The following is a 21,762-nucleotide window of genomic DNA, read 5'->3' as shown; positions in this document are numbered from 1 at the left end:
TCATCAGCCTCCACATAGTTTTGTTTTACTGAAAAGGTCATTGTCATTTGGACTTGAGTTTTCACTCTGTCTGGTTTTTAATCAAATGGCAGCTAGAATAGAGTTCAGGTTCTAGTTCTAAGTAGGACACAGGTGACAGTGGCCTCTAGAATGATGTAAATATGATTATATACTGTCCTCACCCCTGCTTTGTAATGGATACTTTTCTTTTATCTCGTAAAACCAGAATTCAGATCCCTATTTATACTGCTCAGGAATGCAAAGAAAAAACCTTTTGATGAAACAAAAAACCTTAGTTTACAGTCAGATAACCTGTGCGTGGGCATCCCAAAGTGCAAGAAACATACCTGGTTGTAGTCTGATGTTCAGAAACAAGTACTGCTGATTTGAAGTGAGGTTGTAGCGAGGTGGAGGTTGGCGCAAGAGGGAATGGCCTGAAGTTTGTACGAGGGGATGTTCAGATTGGATGTTAGGAAGAATTTCCTCTCAAAAAGAGTGGTGAGGGAAAAGGCTGCCCAGGGAGGTGGTGGAGTCATCATCCATGGAGATGTTTAAGAAATGTGTAAATGTGGCACTGAGGGACATGGCTTAATGGGCAATATTGGTGGTAGGTAGACAGTTAGACCTTAGAGGTCTTTTCCAACTTTAATGATTCTATGATTACAATCTGCTTCAATGAAGTTTATGAAGTCCTCCAAAACTTCAATGAACAAGAACTTTTGGGGCACTGACACCAAAGACTTCACAGAATCACAGAACAGGTTAGGTTGGATGAGACCTAAGAATCTAGCTCCTGCTCGTAACTGTGCAACTGGATCAAGCTGCTAAGGGCCACACTGAGTTTATTTCTAATTATCTACAATGATTGATATTCCAATTGGATATTAGAACTCGATACTCCAGTTGGTCTTTGACCAACTTCATGGTGAATTTTCTTTGCCTTATATCTAATTGGCTTTACAAGGCTGCAAATTTTTTCCACTCATCCTGTAGATGCCTCTACACCTACAGTCTGCCTCTATTTATTCACAGACATAACACCATGTCTATAAATTACCTGAAGTTCAAGATCTTGTTTACATTCCTGCTCTTGCTCTTGCTCATGCCAGGGTAAACCTTTCTCACTTGTCGCTCTTTTTATTTTCAGTGCTGTATAAATTAAAAACCATACATCAGCACAGAGAACTGAACCAGGACCTCAGACTTCACTAATCTGTGCTGTAAAAACTGTAATGCTCAATCTCAGTACACTTTCGTTGTCTCTGTAATTCATTGAACAAAATTAACCTGCAGTTCCTCTGCAGCATCTAAATTGGGAAGTATGATGAAAGTGGAGGAAAGTACACTTACTTTGCAGACTCGCTTGGGTGTGATTTAGCTAAGCTACTAACATATACTCAGCCTAGTCAGTTCAGTCAAGTACAAGAGTTGGTGCCATCTGAATTAAATTGTTTTATAGCAGCCTGAGGAGGTGCAGATGAGTTCAAGAAAATATGGGGCAAAGGAAAGATGTGAGATAACAGGAAAGGCAGGTCTGTTCCACCTTTCACAGTACTGGAACCTCTCATGTGAAGTGTGAGATGGGGCTGTCCCGGCAGAGCAGATGAAGAAGCCACAACTGAGATCAAATGTAAAACAAAGGAGGAAAATCTGAAATAAGCAGAAGAGGGAAAGAAATAGAAAAAATGCATGAATTTGAGCAGCGGGCTGGGTATGGAGTAAGGAAATACACCGGGCAGATCACTGCTGTTATTACTGTAGTAGATAAAGACCACCAAAAATATGCAGAGCTCATGAATTAGTAGCTTTTTACCCTGACTTCTGAGTCTTTTTCCTGTCAATGGCAATGGAAATTTGTATTTAAACTGTCATTACCTCTCCAGCACTGCAAGTATGACTCGGATAAATAAGGGCAAGTATGTGCAGGTCTGCTGCAGAGAAATGTACACATAAGAAGATGAGTCTAGATGGTTCTTTATTCCTACAAAAATAGGGCTTTACAGTAAAACTAGAGATATTATTGTTACCTACCCTTTTTTATGTTGCCTGCCACAATTTCTGTTGGCATAGGAAAAAGATTCCCAGATAACAAATGCATATGAAAACTTTTTATTCTTTCTAATAAACATTACAAAGCCATAAAAGATTTCTTTTTTATTATTTATAATAGGTCTGGAGGATTTAGCTTAGCCAGAGAAAGTTTTACTGGTTTTCACCACTCATGGCTTTAATGTAAGTAAGTAAAGTAAAGTAAGTTAAAAAAAGGAAAGAAATTCTGAAGCACTATCTTAAAAGGTCTGGGTCTAAAAGAGCCTCAAGGATTTTAGATTGTAAGGAATCCACTGTGATTTTCCATCTAGAAAAACTTCCTGAAGTATCCTCTTAATTGGAATGTTTCATACCGCATCAATAACTCGAAAAAGTTCCCACTGGCTAGCAGAAATCATTAGGCTGATGAAAACTTCGGCAGTGCCAATGCTTACCTTTTACTATAAGCAATGCTATGTATTTTCCAAGTACAGCATGATTTTGAGGATGTGTTTTCTGAATGTTCCTGACCCTCCTCCCCACCCCTTTTAAACTCCTGAGGTAAGCCTCACTGACAAAGTGAGTGCACCCTTTGAAAGTGGGTCCCTGCTGGTAGCAGCTCTGTAGTGTGAGGTCTGTAGATGTTGCTGCATTTTAAAAACCAGAAGCTGGACACAACAAAGCACGGCTATTTTGATGGAGGATGAGAAGGTCATGGTAAAGGTAGAATTAGAACCCTGGGTTTCCCAGCACAGTGTTCAAGTACAGTGGATCATGGTGCCTCTCCAGAATAGAAAGTCACACAGAAGGTACGTAAGTTCTAAAACACTATCACTTCATGTGGCGTTTCACCTTAAGATTTCCTAAGCTCTTTCCAGAGGAATTGGCTAACAAGGTGGCATTGCAGCAGCAAGGTGACAGATGCTGAGGTCATCAGGTGCTCAGCAACTCCATGAGCCAGTGCAGTGGTACCAGATGCACTCAGTACCCACAGGGACCTTTTGCTAAAAACTGCAGCACATCATGTTTCTGGCTTGCAACTGAACCAAAACTATAGCCACTGCTAGCTCTGTTGAAACCTGAATAAAGCTTCTTACACTTACAAGCAATATAAGCAGTGTTTTTGAGCCTCAGGGTGGGTTGGGCCTCATTTGCTTTGGCTGTGACCTGGGTGCTGGTGTGGAGGTGTGACCGTGTTGCTCCTCAGCCCTCTGTGCTGTGCACCTTCACTTAATCCAGCTGAAATGCAAGTTTTAAAATGCAAGGGTGGGTTTGTTCGTGGCCAATCCTTCTGTTGGAGCAAATCTGATGTAACTGCAGGATGGCTTGGGTCAAGATGTTCATCTATAAGAAAGGATGTGCTTATATGATTCTGCTGCAAGGAGGTGGTAAGAATACAGTATTGAGGGATGGGGCTTCTCTTTTTAATGTCAATCAGCAGTGCCACTGAATTAAGAGCAAAGTAAGCCTATGGCTGCACAGCCAGCGAAGGCAAAGGCAAAAAGCAACTTACTGTGTTGGATTTGTTTGCACATTTCTGATGTGTTATTATTTCATAAGTAAGTAGAATTACTTTAAATTACATTAAATAGATTTACAGCAAGGTTATCTGCGGAACAAATTGCATTTTTTATTTTACATTCATGTACAAGAATCTAATAAAAAATCCTGGTTTCCATTGCTGAGCCATTTGCATGGACTATACAGCTTTTGTTATCTGTGATATATTGATGTTTGCAAGTCTCTTGATTACTATTGGCGGGCGGCATTATTAAACAGTGTTTGTCATTATTAACAAAAGTTCCCCAGAAACTGGCAGAGCTAAAGGATTTAAAGGTCTCATTCTGAAATGCAGATCATATCTTTTTATTAAGAATTTCTTTATGGATATTGGAAATGTAAAGTTGACATTTCAAGAGAGATCAGTGGAAGCAAAGCACGCAGTGCTTAGGCAGAGGAAAGCCAGATTCTCTTGGCATTAGTCATAAAGAAATATAGTGGGAGCTCATGTGAACCAGCAGGTAGGAGGCTGTGATGTGCCAGTGATATCATAGTGCTCTTGAGCATGCTTGGGAAATGCAGAGATTGAGAACAGGTCTAAGCTCTTGATTTAATTGCTTATCTTTCTACTAGTCCAAATTTTTCCCCTCTGTTTGCTTTACTTTCTTGCCTTATCATTCTCTACCACAAGAAATAACAACACAGATTTTGGCTCTGTATTTTGCATCTGTCTGCAGAGATAACTTTCTGTAACTGCCATTTTCATTTTGGTATTTTTCCCTTCCTTATCACACTCCACACACGCTACCTCTTCCAAATCTCCTTACAAAGTATGCTAACAATGTGCTTTTCCATGTTTTACAAAGTCTAATGTGCATAAGATCACTGATCAATAAATAGAAACTATTTAAACAAAAGCTTCCTATTTATTTTTAGTTTATGTATATTTTATTTCAGCGTTTCTACATATTTTAATTTGGGTGCACAATTTTTCCTTGTGTAGTTGCCCCATTCACCTTTTTTCCCCCTCTTGCCTCCTCACTCTGTAAATGAAATGGAAGTAACACCTTTCAGCTGATCATTACAAATCCCACAGGTTTGGAATGTTTTCATTGTGTATCTGATATAGCTAAAATTCTGCAGTTTTATACTTGAGAGCCTACTTTGCTGCACACTGAGAAATCAGAGAGGTGCATGCTCATCTACAGGCACACTCATGAGTAAAATCAACGTGTTCCCAACATGTGTGTCACTGGGGGAGGCTGTGATATAAATTCCCTGCAGCTGGGAAGGCAGGACTGCCTGCAAGGCAGCACCAAGAGAGCCTCTCTCCGCCAGGGTAAACCTCTGGAAGTACATTTGTCAGATCTCGTTTCCCAGTGGGGTAACTACCAGTTTCTGATGGTTAGGGGGACTTCCTTCACTCAGTGTTCCTAGTTCTTTTTGATTTAGACAGTCATGCCCATGGCTTGTTGACGAGCCCTTGCCCTGAAGCAGTATAAAAGGAGATCATACCCATTAGAGTACAGCATGCTGTCACGTCATACATTTTGTCGCTTCTTGCCATAATGTTGTATATTCAGATGCTGGTACTACTGAACTAATGAAAGTTCTCATAAGCTAGACTGAATTTAAGAATTTTTTTGTATCCATTTTATGTTCCAAGCCGTGATTCAGCTATACAAACTCTGCCTATAAGGTCAATATGCCCTGAGTAACTCTTCCGCACATCACAGAGAAGATGAAACATAGCTACAAAAGAAAGTCTCTGCTGTTAGCTTCATGTGTGAGAATTTCAGCAGCACTGCAGCACCAGGGTATCAGTCATCTGTTTTTTTCTCTCATCTGCAAGGTCAGTGTGGTTCAAGGCCTGCCATTTCCACCTGTGAATGTTCCAGCCAGAACCCACACAGGAAATTCTGCTCTGCCCTGTGCACATCTGTACACCCAAAGCAGGGTGTTTCTCAGCGCCTTGACCCCTTGATGAATCGTGTGTCTGTTTCTGTGGGCTGTCAGGATCATCCCCATTGGGCTTCAGGGTAACATGGGAAACAAAGGCCTTTAGCTGTTTAAACTCCATGGTCAGGCATGGAGCCAGTTCTGCAGCCCATTGTGCCATCATGGAGTAAATACCGTTTAGGAGAGACCTGTGGGGTATTTCAAAATGGCTTGTGACCTGAGACGGGATTGATGAGATTGGGAACACTGAATACTGACAGGACCAGCGGGCAGACAGCTGCTGTGTGTTGCAATCCCTGTGGCACAGCTGTATGCAGACAGGAATGTCTGGAGCAGGGTGAATACTCCAGTGAGGGGATTACATGGTTATGGAGATTAAGATGATCAGGAATGCCTTGAGTAGTTTGGTAATAATTCTCTGGAGGTTAGCTGGAGGTAACTGCAGATGCAGCATTAGATCAGTGCAGCCCAGAAGTTAGGTGCCACCGCTGAACAGCAGCTGCCTTGGTGCCAGAAGCCAGTTAGCAGTGTCCCACAGGGAATTTGAGAGGAGCCAGGGGTGGTGAACATGGCCAGTGTGTGAGGTGTTGTTTGCCTCAGGATGAATTAGTTCAGCTGTGCAAGGCTCTGGTGGCATTATTTGTTTGCCTCACCTTTCGGGTTCTGAAAAAAAGGTGGCCAGAAAGAGATAAGAGAATCTGCTGGCAGTGTGCATGGTGCTGACATGACCAGGAGATCTGGTATTTAACTGCTTCTCCTTTTCCTTGAAAGAGAAAAATTGCGTTTTCATTCATTTCCCATGACTGTCTGCATGTGGGATGCAACAAGAGGAAGAAAATTGCATTTTGGATTTGGTTGGTAATACGCACATCTGCCTTGATGGTGGTACCTGCAAAACCTGTTGGATGCCAGCATGCTCAGATTCTTTGAACGCAACCAGAAAGTGCATTTTTCATCACAGAGGCCATGTTTGGGCCAGAAAGGGAAATAAAAGATGCCTTGTGTACATATCCCAGTGTCACAGACAACCACTATAGCAGGGAGTGCAGGACTCCCTGTGTGTGATGTTGCAGCATCTCACTTTGCTTATTTTCTGCTGCTTTTATGTCACTAACTGAGGCTAAAATGAGTCTAGAAACATGAGACGCAGGTTTGTGCCTTCTTTCTTAATTAAGCTCTTACAGATGGGCATAATTCTGAGTTATAACATCTGATTTAAAAGTAAGTAAGCATCACACCCCCAGTGTTTCGAGTTCTAATGTCAATGAAGTGGTGTGGAATAGGCAAGAAGGCTGGAAAGTACAGTGTCCTTTGTAAGCTGAGCATCAAGCAGCAAGTGCTAATGCATGTGAGTGTCCAGCAGGGACAGAGCCACCAGGCACACTGTGTTCAGGGCTGGGAGCTCAGCATAAAAGCCTGGTGACATTTATTGGATCAAAACTTCTCATCAGTTTCCAGAACAGGCTTTCTCCACCTTCGCTGTGTATAGGATGATGTGTGTGTTGTGGGGGCTGCTTGGGGGCCTGCTCAGGTAGTGCTGAGTGCTGTTTAGTGCCACACTGACTGAGGCTGGGTGTGCATTTCAATGTCAGCTCTTTTAATGTGAGCACTAAATGCTGTGATAATGCTTTTTTCAGACATGGTGTCAAAGTTAGGCAGCATGTAAGTATAGCAAGCTGCATGGCTTAGGTTATGAGATTAATGAATATCATTGCATTGCATATTAACTGCCTTAGCAATGTCCTTATTAAAAATTTAACTGGCTATTTCTACAGTAAACAAAGTGATGTTTGCCTAGCAATAGATAACAAGATGGGTTCATCAGTGCCAGGTTCAGCAAAGGCTTCCCTGAGCAGAGTTTGCAGAGAGCTTGAGCTTTGTGTGGATTTTCTTAGGCTTAAAAAAGATTGAATTTGTGGTGAAGTCTTTTCTTCATTGGGCCACTAAGAGGCTCTCTTTCCATTACCCTGCTGCTTATACTGAGAAAATTTGTAAGATTTTAATACCTTTGAACCATCTGTCTCACAAAACAGCCAATGCACTCAAAAGTTACCAGGGAAGGGAATGAGGAGCCTGGCATTGACAGAAGGACGGGCAGACAGACCGAGCACCACACAAATCATGGTTCTGTGAGCATCATTTCCTTAGGAAATTGGCTAAAAATGCACTGCACAAACAAATCATTGGAGGGGGTTGTTGTGGACTAGTCATCTTTATTACAATTTTCTGCAAGTTTTACATGAAAAACAGTGATGGGTTTATAGTAGTAGGTAGAAGAGATTTTTTTTTTACAGTTTACAAATGGGAACCTTCCCCTATTTTTCAAAAGCAGCACAAGGGGAATCCCCAAACCACACATGAAACACAGCAGTAGTACTTACTGAGGAAGGAGTTACTTGGCTAAAGGAGCCATCCAACTGTGTCGGTGGGATCTGCTTAGAGACCTGCACCTAAAGGGCATGGATGTCTCACCACATCTGCAGTGCCATTATTTACATTGCATGGCACCACATCTATCCACCAGCTCTGACACTGCTTGTAGAGATCAAAGCTGCTCAAAGTGAATAAGGCTCTTAATTCAGCCCATGCCAGCTCAGTGCACGCTGCTGTTGGCACTGCAGAAGCAGCTGCAGCACCTTTGCTCCAGGCTTTTGACAGACATTTGACAAAACACGTTTACTCAGAAAGCTTACAGTGGTGTCTCTGAGCCTTATCTTTATACACTGCGTGTAGTTCCACACAAACAAAGGAGATTATATTGAGCAACTGCATGAGTCACTGCAGGGTCGAAGCTGAGTGTAGGCTTAGGGACGACAGTTGGTTACAGCAGACGGGAGGAGCACATGCAAGAAAGATATGACTATCAGCAATTGAAAGCAAAGCAAGGCCAGAGGCTTATGATGTGAACATATGGATTATGATATGTACAGATACTGAGTTTCTTCTCCATTCAGTAATGAAAAATGTAAAATTTATCAAGTGGGAAATTAAGGTTTCTTATGTTAAAAAATGGAATATAATTGCATGAGATGGTAAATTAAGACCAGCATATAACATTTGTCTCCACTTTGCCCTGTACCGGGGACAAAAATATTCTTAGGTCATAAATACCAGTGGGCCTTAGTCATAACTGTAGGGCTGTTTCCTTAAGTTACTGTAATGCAGCAAGACTGCCTTAATGGCCTTATGGGCTGTCTACACCCACATCTGCCCGGGAGTGTCTTAGTGACTGTAATCCCTCACACAGCTCACTGAGTGGCACCATCTTTTGCTCCTGGGCATCTAAAATCTGAACTGTTCCTGCAAAAATGTCAGATTTTTTTCATATGGGATGTGGTTGCTATAGCAGATACCCTTTTTGTGGAGCATCCGATGACCCTGGCAGGGGATGCTGAAGCAAGCTGGGGTTTCTTTCATACTGAGATTTCATCTCAGGACCTGAGAGTCCCATGCATTAGGTGGCATCACAGTATGCATGTTAAACCATTTGAGCTGCTTACCCATTTGTTGCCACTACGTTTTCTGATTTATTCAGTGATATGATATGGAAGATCAGATCCAGTTTCAGCAATACAGGTTTTCTGCATTTTCTAGTAACTTTATGCCTAGAAATTAATTGATAGAGCTGCATAAACTATGAGGGTCAGAGTCTGTCTGTGTGAAGCCCTGCACATGTTCACCCAAGCATTGAGTCTCAGGCTTGTAAGGTTAGCCATGTAAAATATATGGAAAACTTGCCTCTGCCTTAATAGGATTGCAGAATCTATACACACCAGTCATCCCATGGCAGGGTAATTTCTAACGACCTGCTTCTCTGCAGTGCCTCACTCTTGCAGGCAGCCGTCACACAGCTAATCAGAGTGAATGTGGCTCCATTTGTACTTGTCTGTCAGGCATCTCTTGTTAGGGCATCTCGCTTATCTTGGCAAGGAGATACTAACAGTTGATGTTATCCTGCCTTTTCTAATTATTGCAGGACACTTTTAATAAATGGGGACAGAAGTAAACAAGTATCAGAACAGTAAATGAAGGATTATGTTAGAGCACATGTACTGCTCAGCATCCCACAAATCAGCTGGCTGCTAACTATAATCTGTTTTGCTGAGGACCTGCATTTGCAAAATCCTTGTTTCCAAGCCGATGATATATATATTCAGTCTTTCCTGCTTCATTAATATTCACAGGATGAGAGAAATACAACCATGAATAACTATCTAGCAATAGGCCATATGGGACAGACACAAAAGTATTGATTTCTATTTAACAGTGTTCAGTGATCATTAATTTCACCACACCAGTAATTAAGACTCTCTCAACTGTGAAAAAATGACAGCATCCCACACACTCGGTGTTTTGACATGGAATGAATAAAGCTAAATTTTTCAACCCAGCTTCCACCTTTCCAGGGAAAGTAAAGAGTTCCCTTAAAACTTGGCTTTCATACAGAACAGGGTTTAGTCTGAATTGTTGCCCACTCTGATAATTAGTGTTGTCTGCCTCGATACGATGATTGAACTGGTGCCCACTCCTCTGGTTGCTGATACCCCATTTCTGGGGCTTAATGCCCCGGGAGCCAGATGCTGCCCAGGCCATCCTCATGAGTAGCAGTTACAAGTAATCCAGTACTTTCATGTTTTCATGTCTCTGAAACTACATTTTCTTCTAACTTGCCTTATTCCTTAGAGCGCAATGAAATATTTTTCTAACATTGAGCAATTATGCAGCTGTTTGGATTTGGCTCCCAGGGAAACTGTCTCATACGTGTGTCTGATTTGAGAACAGGTAAACTGTTTGAATTTATGTTTACATGCATGGAAATCACCACTGGGCTGAGATTAAACACAGAAAGCGTCAGCCCCGAAGGCAGTAGTTTGACAAAACTTCTAGGAAATGTAAATGAGTGTTAAGAAGTGAATTTGTTGTTGAGCAATTATCTTCAAAGCAACTAATGCTAACTGATCTTCTGCACAAAATGATGGAATTCTGCTGCATGGGAGAGACGGCCTGCAAAATCCTTCAGTAGCTGTACATGATACTTGCAGCCTTCAGTAATGCAAAAAAAGGGCTGGAAATAGGCAGGAGAAGAGTGGAACACTGGCTGGAGCCTCAGGCTTTGCAGAAATCTTGCAGCCCAGACAGGTGTGTGAAGCAACGCACGGCAGGAAGGGCTGCTGGGACCAGGTGGGGATGTCTTGTTGGCCTCTGGAGGAAGAGGATGTTGTTCTCCAGTGCCTTTGCCCTTCCTAGGATGACGAGCTCAGGTCTGAGCAAGTAGTGCTCACACCCAAACTCATCTTCAGACCTAAGTGCAAATCTTTCTCAACCACTCTGCTGAACTTCCAGGATGTAAAACAACAGAGAGTACTGAGCATTGAGGCTGGAGTTTCTGTCTTGAAGTACACAATTAAAAAGGGAGTGTTTTCTGCTCTAAAGAAAAGAGACTTCCTTCTCACTCTTCTCTAGCTAATGATTTTTTACTTACAAGTAAATGTTTTTTTCTTCTTAAACTTCAGCTTTAGAAAATTCCAGTTCTACATTACCAAAGCCAGTTCACAGTTCTTGTGGTGTGCAGTTCAATAAACCAGCTAAATTAGGGACATCTGTCTGTAAGAAGTACTTCTAATTTGAAAAACTTTGAATAAATCTTGCTGAATTTTTCTTTGAGTGTTATCATAAAAATTACTAAATGCATATAAAAGGCAAGAATCCAAAATCTAATGGTAATATGTCATTTTAATAACTATAATTTAAGCATACTATAAATATATGCCTGTTCTTTAAAGATAATAAAACGCCGTTCCTTGCAAATTAGCTAATAGAAATCTTATGATTCAGTTGCTAATGCAAACACAATGAGAAAGGAAAATAATTTTTTTTCTCTGGGTTTCACTTTACTGGGTGTATTGGCACTCCCTCACTGCCTGTCCTGGGAGCAGCACTCAGGGTATGACACGCTCTTGTTGATCATGGGAGAAAGAAAACTGTAACAGTAGACTGTTCTTTCCTGGAATCAAAATTACGGTTTATTGCTTGATTTCAGTGTGTGTCATTTTTGTCTCAGTGCTGCCCTCTTTCCTAGGTATGAGGCATTAAATGATTTGTATGTTTCAATTAAGTTGCTATAAAAAATGAGTAGCTGGAGGGCACGAGTTTATTACTGGTATCCAACTCTGTTTTCATTTACTAAATGGCATTCTGAAAGCTTCTATTCTGAACATAATCACCTTAGGGTATCTATTAGAGTACAGTCCTGAATGATTCAATTACTGCTGAACGCTCTTCTCTCCCCAGAACACAGGGCTTCGCACATTAGCAGCATGTTGAGTGTTTCACAGTTGTTCTCTTTGCACTCATCAGGGTGTTCCCAGGAACAGGGTGGAAGGATGCAGCTTACAGCTTCTTCTTTAAAGCACAGTATCTATGTTGTCTCATGGTAGCACGCTTCTCCAGATGAGTATGTTAGTGCAGATGGACATATTTTCAATTCTGCTTCTTTACAGCTATGTTTTCTTCTCTCTATTGAACCATTGCATATTTTTCATAAAACTAAATTACAGACATTTGCAAGGCATGCCTTGTCCACATGGATTGTTGCACCCAAATGCAGTTTCTGCAAAGAGATTGTGTCAAAAAAATCAAAATCATCCTCTTTGCTCTGTTTCTGAAACTAACACATATTCCAGAGAACACAGAACAGTCAGACCAGGAAAAAAAAAAAAAGAAAAGGAAGAAAGAAATATTAGAGGGCATGTTAGTCTTTCAGTCAAAGTTTCTCAGGTTTTTTATGGTGTTGTGCTAGGATTGAAACGTTTATTAAAAGCATGCCAGATTTGACAAAGTTGTGATGGCTCAAGGTTGACTTCAGTGGCTGGTTTCCGGATTCCCTGTGTCCTGATCAGGAGACTGGAGGTCACGTTGAAGTCTTCCATACACGCAGTTCAGATCCCTTTTGTTTTTGCAGAGGTCTTCTGAGTCCATGGACCCAGGACGGGTGACCTCAGCACACCTCAAAACTGTTGAACCTGAAGCTCATGATGGTGCTTGTTGTTTCCAGTGCTGCTGTTGATTAAGACTCGGCCCTGGATTTCGTATCAGTGTGTCCCAACATCCTTGTTCTTCATTTGGGAAATGGAAAGGCAGTGGTGAAGTCCGAAGCCAAACCTTTTTTCTGGAACATGAGTATGTTAGAATTTCAGTCTGGAAAAAACAAATTAAAAATCACTTCTGATTAAACTGAATTTCTGCATCTCCTGCATGCAGCAATCCTATAGGCACATTCCTTCCCAGTTGCTCAATAATCCCAGAGCAAACTTTATGATAGAGTATCAAAGTGAGATGTCCCCACTGAAGACCAGAAAATATATATATTTTTCTCTACACTAACCTGAAAAATAGATTTTTGTTTCTAAGAGAACATGAATAGCACACCAATTCCTTAAGGACTGATACTTGCATCCATTTCAAGCTTGGCAGACAACACAAATGCATTGAAGTTTAACTCCTGTTGCTTCTGTAATGTATGTGCTGTTGTAAAAAATGGAATGCATGAGGAAACTGAGGCATAAAATAGGGATCAAGGGTTTATAAAAGTATTGTTAAAATCTCAGCACGTGTGAAGAGATCAGGTTTAATATTTCATCCATTTCCAATTCAGTGGTCTTGCAGCAATGCAAATGTGATTAAATAAAGGGTAGTCAGTTTCAATTAATTTTATTAATGACTGCAGCTGTATTCACTGTAAACACAGTTTCTGACACTTAATAGAACGATCTGACCAATAAAGCATAAATCCATCAGCTGTTTGGGCCTGGCTTCCCATCTATCTCCTGCCTTGTGATGAGAACATAACTCGGTTGCTTAGCTTCAGCAACCTTCCCCAAAAAGAATTCTTTCTTGCCCTGCAGACAAAAATAGAATCTACCACATTCTTTGGCAGTTTGATCTAGAATTAAATTCTCTTGTGCAAAAAATGTATAAGACATATGCTTACCTTTAAATTTGAACACGTGCTCACGTTTCAGATGCTGGTTCTTGTTAGGCTCTCTTCATGGAATGAAGAGATCTTCACTCTTGGATGCCACTACACTGTGATAAAATTCTCTCCCAGACTTCTTTTTCAGATGAGTGAAACTGCTGCTGCTTGTTGTACAATATCCAACGCTTTCATACTTTATGTGGTTGTTTTTTGAATCCCCTCAGATCTTTTGAAATGAATGTCAAAACTGTCCTCAGCATCCTTCCTTACTTTTTTTTTTCTTTTTCTTTTTTTTCCCCTCATGTATGTTAAAGTTATTTTTTCCACATCACTATTTCTCCACTCAAGGTTTTTTGGAATCATTGACTTCCAGGATGCCTTTGCCCAGTCTGCGTTCCTTTTTCCTCGTCTCATCTTTTTACATCATTTAATATTAATGTACATTTAAAGCACAGTGCAGATCCTGCTTTTAGCTATACCGTTCTTACCATTTCCTACCAATCTACTGTGTTTTAATCCATCCTTCAGAATACTCTTGCAATACCTGATTCGCCTTGGGCACGTCTACCATGAAATGAATCACGATCAGAGCATCTTTTAGAAAGATGCAGTCGCTCACCTGGAAAAGGAATGAGTTTTACTGCTGCAGGTTGGGGCTATTTGGCCATATCTCCGGTGATGGAGAGCAGATGAGAAGGTGCTGGAACATTACTGATTCTGGAGAAAAAAAAGTAATTTTGTTTCTAAGGAAAGCTAGCAAATCCCCTTGCAGTAGTCAAGGGGCAGGATGCTGTAATCTGAGCTTGACAGTTGAGAAGTACTGAAATGGAGGAGCAGGAAGCACGAGGGCAGTTGAGTGGGACATGAGTAGCATGCACTGCACATTTATGGGGATGGTAATATGTTGGGCTTATTGCTTAAAGTACTGATCCACAGTGATACTGCCTGAAACTGGTTCTTTCTTACTTTTACTATGTTTTTAGTAACTCTCCAGAAAAATGGCACATTTTAAGTTGAAAATCTCATATATTCCAGTCCGAGTCAACTTCTTGAAAATCCATTAAAGAGCAAATCACGGGCTTCTGCAAAGAGAGGCAGAAAAATCTTAAAAGCACTAAATTCAGCAATTTGGAATAAAGCTTAAAACAGGCAACATCTGTTGTTTTCAATCCCATGGGATTTTCTGCTTTTTTTTCCTCCAAATCCTGGCCCTTAAGGAAGAGCAGTGTCAGATTTAGAAAGGACGAAAAAATGATTTATTTATGAATCAGTCTCACCCTTTAATGCACCAATTCAAAACAAAAGAACTTCTTATTGTTATTAAATATGTATTTCATCAATTCTGGTCCAATTATGAAATGAACTGTAACTACAGACATTTTATTCACTCATATTACTCACTACCAGAGTCTGAAGCTTATCTCTATATAAGCAATGAAACTTACTTGGAACATACACATGCATATCCACTTGCAGTTTGAATTAAAGAACCCTTCAGAAACTTACTACCTCATGAAGGCTAATGTGTAATATAGGAAGTTTAGTTTAGAAACAGAACTTATTTAGAAACACAATTTCTACTTTTCAGAAACATGCTGTTTATAAAGTGGAGATTTCAGAAGCTTAACAGCAAATTTACACCAGGTTAGTGTTTCAGCAAAAGAAGTTCCTTGCAAAGTCAAAGTTACACAGAATCACAGAATCACAGAATCACCCGGGTTGGAAGGGACCCCAAGGATCATGTAGTTCCAACCCCCCTGCCTAGCAGGGCCACCAAACATACACATTCAGATCAGGTTGCCCAGGACCCCGTCCAACCTGGCCTTAAACACGTCCAAGGACGGGGCATCCACAACCTCCCTGGGCAGCCCGTTCCAGGGCCTAACCACTCTCCTAGTAAAGAACTTCCCCCTAACATCCAACCTAAATCTTCCCTCCTTCAACTTGGATCCATTTCCCCTAGTCCTGCTGTTGTCAGCCCTTTTGAAGAGTTTACTCCCCTCCTGGGTGTAGGTTCCCTTCAGGTATTGATAGGCTGCAGTGAGGTCACCCCGCAGCCTTCTCTTCTCCAGGCTGAACAAGCCCAACTCCCTCAGCCTGTCCTCATAGGGGAGGTGCTCCAGCCCCCTGATCATCTTAGTCGCCCTCCTCTGGACCCTTTCCAAAATCTCAATGTCTTTCTTGTACTGAGGGCTCCACACCTGGACACAGTACTCCAGATGGGGCCTCACAAGAGCCGAGTAGAGAGGGACAATCACTTCCCTGTCCCTGCTGACCACCCCTCTCCTGATGGAGCCCAGGATCCCATTTGCCTTTCGAGCTGCCAGAGCGCACTGCTGGCTCTGTTATGTTAACTGTTATGTTAACTCTCATGTTCAGTCTCTCGTCCATCAGGACCCCCAGGTCCTTCTCTGCCGAGCTGCTCTCAAGGACCACTCCTCCCAGCCTGTACAGGTGCCAAAGTTAACTGTATTAAAAGTTACATAAGTCAAATAATGTGCTTGTAAGTTTTATATAGAAGTCAACAATGCAAGATCTGATTTTCAGAGATCATAACACGTTTTCCAAGTCCATGGTTGAATCCGCATACTCCCTTAAGCCATTACTGACACTTGCTCATACTTCTAAGATTCGCATCAGATCATTCATAAGCCTACCACTGCTGCCCATTTGCAGAGATCTATGCTGGGATGCAGGTTGCAGCTTCCTCTTCTGCATCAGCTCTGTTGGCATTTATTTCTGCCAGTGTTTGGCCAAACCGAGTCCACTCATCGCTGTGAGGATCTGCAATTTGCTCTCCCACATCATATATAACTATTTGGCCCTCTGAGTCACCGACAGCAATCTCTCTCCCAGTATGTGTCCATCTCACATGGTTCAGAGCAAGATTGCCCTCTACAGTAATGCTTGCAGTTGGCACCTCAGTGTCATTGTTGAGATTCCACAGGTCAAGCCGGCTCGTCCCATCCACGCAGGCAAACAGGGCAGGGTGCGTTGGAGACCACATAACATCATAAACATAATCTAAGTGGTCTTCAAATGAGTAGAGAGGTTTGTTATTCTTCGTTGTCCAAAGCTTTACTGTCCAGTCAAAAGAAGAGGTGACAGAAAGATGTGAGAAGTCTACAGGTCCAACTGCTGCATGGCAGTGGATACCTGTGATTGGTCCCTGGTGTCCTTCAAACATCTCACTGATTCCAGCTTTGCTCCCGTGACGGCATGCAGTATAGACTGAGCCTTCTTCACTTCCAACAACAAAGTTGTTGACATCTCCAATAGGGAAGGACATGCAAGTAACAGCCACAGCCTCGGACTGTTTGTGAACCAGCTCCATGCTATCCAGTGGCTGGGAAAGCATGTCTAGGCTCCAAGAGCATAACTTCCCATCATTTGAGATACTGATCAAGTTATGAGCATTCTGGGTCCCAACAACATTTAAACAGTAGACGGGGCGCGTGTGAGCAGCAGCTGAAAGTGGAGTTCTCTGCACTGGAGTTCTCTTATTGCTGCGATTATCCCATAGCACGATCTGGCCCGAGTATGTGCCACCAACCACCAAATTGGGATGAAATTTTGCAAATGTAGCTGACATTACTGCTGACTGGCAATGAAAGACGTACTCTGGTGTAGTCTTCTTGTACTTCATATTCCACACGAGGGCCACTCCATCAGGCTCACGAGGTGCATACTCATTGTTGTAAGAGGCAACAAGTAATTCTGGGTACTGAGAGGACCAGTCCAAACAACAGACAACACTATGCTTTGACCAACATTCATCAAAAAACTGCCTATTTAAGGACAGTTTTGCTCCTGCTTGAATCTCCCCTTCTTTGTCTTCTAAGTAGTGATAGTTCAGGCCGGCAGTGATGAGATCCCTGTTAGAAGCCTGAGGATTATAAAAAATGATTTTAGGAGACTGGGGAAGTTCGTTGATGGAGCGGGCATACAAGTAGTGTTTGCCAGTATTCCCTTGGTGGCAGGGACGAACGCTGAGATGACCAGGAAAAGCCATCTTATAAATGCATGGCTGAGAGGCTGGTGCAAGCGCAAAAATTTGGGATTCTTTGATCATGGGGTGGTCTACTCGGCATCTGGCCTGAGGTCTGCTGATGGGAATTGCCTGTCTCCAAAAGGGAGACGGATACTTGCCCAGGAGCTGGCGGGACTTGTAGAGAGGGCTTTAAACTAGATAGGAAGGGGGAGGGGGATAAAGCCAGGCCTGCTAGAGAGCAGCCTGGGGAAGTGGTAATGGGATTAGGTGAGAGGCGAGGGGCTCAGCTGAGGTGCGTCTACACTAATGCACGCAGCATGGGCAACAAACAAGAAGAGTTGGAAGCCATTGTGCAGCAGGCAAACTATGACCTAGTTGCCGTAACGGAAACGTGGTGGGATTGCTCCCACGATTGGAGTGCTGCAATGGATGGCTATAAACTCTTCAGGAAAGATAGGCAAGGAAGGCGGGGTGGCGGTGTAGCTCTCTACGTTAGGGAATGCTTTTACGCTACTGAGATTATGACTGGGGACGATAACGTTGAATTGCTATGGGTAAAGATCAGAGGAAGGGCTGACAAGACAGGCACCCTGGTGGGCGTCTGTTATAGACCTCCAAATCAAGATGAAGAAACAGACGAGGTATTCTATAAGCAGCTGGCACAAGCTGCACAGTCGCCTGCCCTTGTCCTCATGGGGGACTTTAACTTCCCTGACGTATGCTGGGAGTACAGCACAGCACAGAGGAAGCAGTCTAGGAGGTTTCTGGAATGCACAGAGGACAACTTCCTGATACAGCTGGTCAGAGAGCCCACGAGAGGAACTGCCCCACTACACCTGCTGTTCACAAACAGGGAAGGTTTGGTGGGAGATGTGGAGGTTGGAGGCTGTCTTGGACAGAGTGATCATGAAATGATAGACTTCGTGATTCATGGTGGAGCCTGGAGGGGGAATAGTAATACTGCTACCTTGGACTTCAGGAGGGCGGACTTTGAATTGTTCAAGGGACTAATAGGGGGAGTCCCCTGGCATTCAGTCTTAGCGAGTAAAGGGGTCCAAGAGAGCTGGTTGCTCTTCAAGAAGGAAGTCTTAAGGGCGCAGGAGCAGGCAGTCCCCCTGAGCTGCAAAATGAGCTGGCGGGGAAGAAGACCGGCGTGGATGAATAGGGAGCTATTCCTGAGGCTCCGGGAGAAAAAGAGAATCTACCGCCTGTGGAAAGAGGGACAGGCCACTCAAAATGAATACAAGGAAGTTGTTAGGATGTGTAGAGGTGAAATCAGAAAGGCAAAAGCCCAGCTTGAATTTAACCTAGCCGCTGGTGTGAAAAGGAATAAGAAACTCTTTTATAAATACATTAACAGTAAGAGAAGGACAAAGGAGAATATCCACTCTTTGCTGGATGAGGCTGGGAATGTGACCACTGAGGATAAGGAAAAGGCGGAGGTTCTGAATGCCTTCTTTACGTCTGTCTTTAAAAGTCAGACCAGTTATCCTCAGGATACCCCTCTCTCTGACCTGGTAATCTCGGCCGGGGAGCACACTAACCCCCCTGTGATTCTGAAAGAAACAGTCAGAGACCTACTGCTCCAGCTGGACTGCCACAAGTCGATGGGGCCAGATGAGATCCACCCGAGAGTGCTGAGGGAACTGGCGGAGGTGAGAGCCGAGCCGCTTTCCATCATCTGTCAGCGCTCCTTGTTGACTGGTGAGGTCCCAGAAGACTGGAGGCTTGCCAACGTGACTCCCATTTATAAGAAAGGTCGTAAGGAGGATCCGGGGAACTACAGGCCTGTCAGCCTGACCTCGGTGCCAGGGAAGGTTATGGAGCAGATCGTCTTGAGGGAGATCATGCGGCATGTGCAGGGTGACTGGGGGATCAGGCCTAGCCAGCATGGGTTCATGAAGGGCAGGTCCTGTTTGACCAACCTGATCTCCTTCTATGATCTAGTGACCCATCTGGTGGATGAAGGAAAGGCTGTTGATGTGGTCTACCTAGACTTCAGCAAAGCCTTTGACACTGTCTCCCACAGCATTCTCCTGCAGAAGCTGGCAGCCAGAGGCTTGGATGGGTACACTCTTGGCTGGGTAAGGAGCTGGCTGGAAGGCCGGGCACAGAGAGTGGTGGTGAATGGAGTCAAATCCAGCTGGCGACCAGTCGTGAGTGGTGTTCCCCAGGGGTCGGTGCTGGGGCCTGTCCTCTTCAATATCTTTATTGATGACCTCGATGAGGGCATCGAGTGCACCCTCAGTAAATTCGCAGATGACACCAAATTGGCTGGAAGTGTGGATCTGCCTGGGGGTAGCGAGGCCCTACAGAGGGATCTGGACAGGCTGGAGAGCTGGGCTGAAGCCGATGGGATGAGTTTCAACAAGGCCAAATGCCGGGTCCTGCACTTCGGCCACAACAACCCCAGGTGACGCTACAGGCTTAGGGCGGTGTGGCTGGAGGACTGCGTAGAGGAAATGGACCTGGGGGTATTGATTGATGCTCGGCTGAACATGAGCCGACAGTGTGCCCAGGTGGCCAAGAAGGCCAATGGCATCCTGGCTTGCATCAGAAGCAGTGTTGCAAGCAGGAGCAGAGAAGTGATTGTTCCCCTATATTCAGCACTAGTGAGGCCGCACCTCGAGTACTGTGTCCAGTTTTGGGCCCCTCACTGCAAGAAAGACATTGAGGCCCTGGAACGTGTTCAAAGAAGGGCAACAAAGCTGGTGAGGGGTCTGGAACACAGGCCATATGAGGAGAGGCTGAAGGAGCTGGGAATGTTCAGCCTGGAGAAGAGGAGGCTCAGGGGAGACCTCATTGCTCTCTATAACTTCCTGAAGGGAGGTTGTAGTGAGCTGGGGGTCGGCCTCTTCTCTCATGTCATTAGTGATAGGACCAGGGGGAATGGTTTCAAGCTATGGCAGGGGAGATTCAGGCTGGACATGAGGAAGTATTACTTTTCAGAAAGGGTGGTCAGGCACTGGAATGGACTGCCCAGGGAGGTGGTGGAATCACCGACCCTGGGGGTGTTCAAGGAAAGACTGGATGTTGTGTTGAGGGACATGGTTTAGTAGGAGCTATTGGGAATAGGTGAACGGTTGGACTGGGTGATCTTTTAGGTCTTTTCCAACCTTAGTGATTCTGTGATTCTGTGATTCTATGATTCTAAGTCTCTTCCACTGTAGTCGCAGAAAATATTGATTTGTTCAGAAAGGGCTCTTTCGACAATCCTCGTAGAGTGGTCAAAGAAACTTAAAAACTCTTCAGAATGCAAAATTTGTTGCTTTTCCTCTTCTGTAAGTTCGTGAGGGGCAGCTTCCTCCTCCTCTTCCTTTTTGGATGTTTTTACTTCCTCGGGTTCAACTAAGGGCTTTGGTGCAACCACATCATCATCTTCCTCCTCATCTTCCTTTGGCTGAGTCATAACAGGTGTTTGTGTCTCCTTTGTATACGTAACAATTTCCCGAGGAGGAAAGTCAACTTGTGTGATTTTGGCCATTCCAAGTTCAACAGGTCCACGTCTGGATCCAACGGCGCCATCGCCGGAGTCCTGGCTCCCAGCCTCACTTGGTGTACTCATGGATTTGGAAGACAAAGAGGTAGGAGGAGGGACGACAGGAGACTCCAGTGTCAAGCCCACGCTCTGAAGTAATGCTTCAGCTTCTCTTCTCTTCTTTTCAAGGTCAGATTCTTCTTGAACAGGAAGAACATCCTTCTTCTGATCAGTTTCTTTTTCCTTTCTTTCTTCCTCCTTTCTTTTCTTCTTCTCTCTGATCTGAGCCAATCGCTGCTTCTTGCGCTCCAACTCCGCCTTCAGTTCACTTTTGTCAGACATGACTGCAACACTTAACCCTGGCGCACACGTCGGCAGCTTTTCAGCCACGTTCTCTGCCAACGTGGAAGGGTTAACAGAAAATAACGCACTGATTTATATAAAATCAGAAATATGTCTGGAAATCTGGAATCCTTGAGTAGCTAAGCCAGCTCCAGATCCTTCTCTGCTGATGAACAGAGGTCCAAATACTGTGTGAGCACAGCAGTTTTCAAATGGCCTCACAGTTATTATGCCAGATGCCAAAATTACATTTTTTTCTCGCTAATATTGTTACTATTTTGCATGCTTGTTCATCAGGACTATTAATGGTAGAGCTTTCTTTAAAGGAGATGTTGCCTACATAATGAGGTTGGTGAAGAAAAAAATAAAAAAGAAATGGTGAAGCTATTGAGGCACATGAAAAAATTCTCTGTTCACATAACTGTTTCATTATCACATTCTACCTCAACATTTTGTCTACAGTGCTACCTCAGATCATCACTGCAGTTA

The 21,762-nt window shown here is 43.4% G+C and overlaps 2 protein-coding genes across 7 annotated transcripts in view; one reads left to right on the top strand and one right to left on the bottom strand.

The window, feature by feature from the left end:
- STARD13 (StAR related lipid transfer domain containing 13) overlaps positions 1-21,762 on the top strand; it is a 300,978-nt gene that overhangs the window by 188,891 nt on the left and 90,325 nt on the right. The window lies entirely within an intron of this gene.
- Positions 16,128-21,287, bottom strand: LOC122177527 (cytoplasmic dynein 1 intermediate chain 2-like). The gene is made up of 2 exons (XM_042866994.1): positions 20,610-21,287; positions 16,128-17,305 (listed from the first exon to the last, which is right to left on the bottom strand). The coding sequence occupies exons 1-2, from the start codon at positions 21,271-21,273 to the stop codon at positions 16,143-16,145; spliced, it is 1,827 nt and encodes a 608-aa protein (XP_042722928.1). The 5' UTR covers positions 21,274-21,287; the 3' UTR covers positions 16,128-16,142.

This window comes from Lagopus leucura, unplaced genomic scaffold (assembly GCF_019238085.1).
Source record: "Lagopus leucura isolate 7727_CA_CO unplaced genomic scaffold, USGS_WTPT01 Super-Scaffold_100001, whole genome shotgun sequence".
NCBI classification, from domain to species: Eukaryota; Metazoa; Chordata; class Aves; order Galliformes; family Phasianidae; genus Lagopus; species Lagopus leucura.
Note: the sequence above shows the minus strand (reverse complement) of the source record. Positions and strands in the feature narration are given on the sequence as shown.

What these genes read in the sequence shown, in the direction of transcription:
- LOC122177527 (XM_042866994.1), bottom strand. Translation starts at nt 21,273, where the DNA reads ATGTCTGACAAAAGTGAACTGAAGGCGGAGTTGGAGCGCAAGAAGCAG. An exon ending in CTGCGACTACAGTGGAAGAG is followed by an intron (nt 17,306 to 20,609) that starts ACTTAGAATCAT and finishes TGAACTATCACT; the next exon opens with ACTTAGAAGACAAAGAAGGG.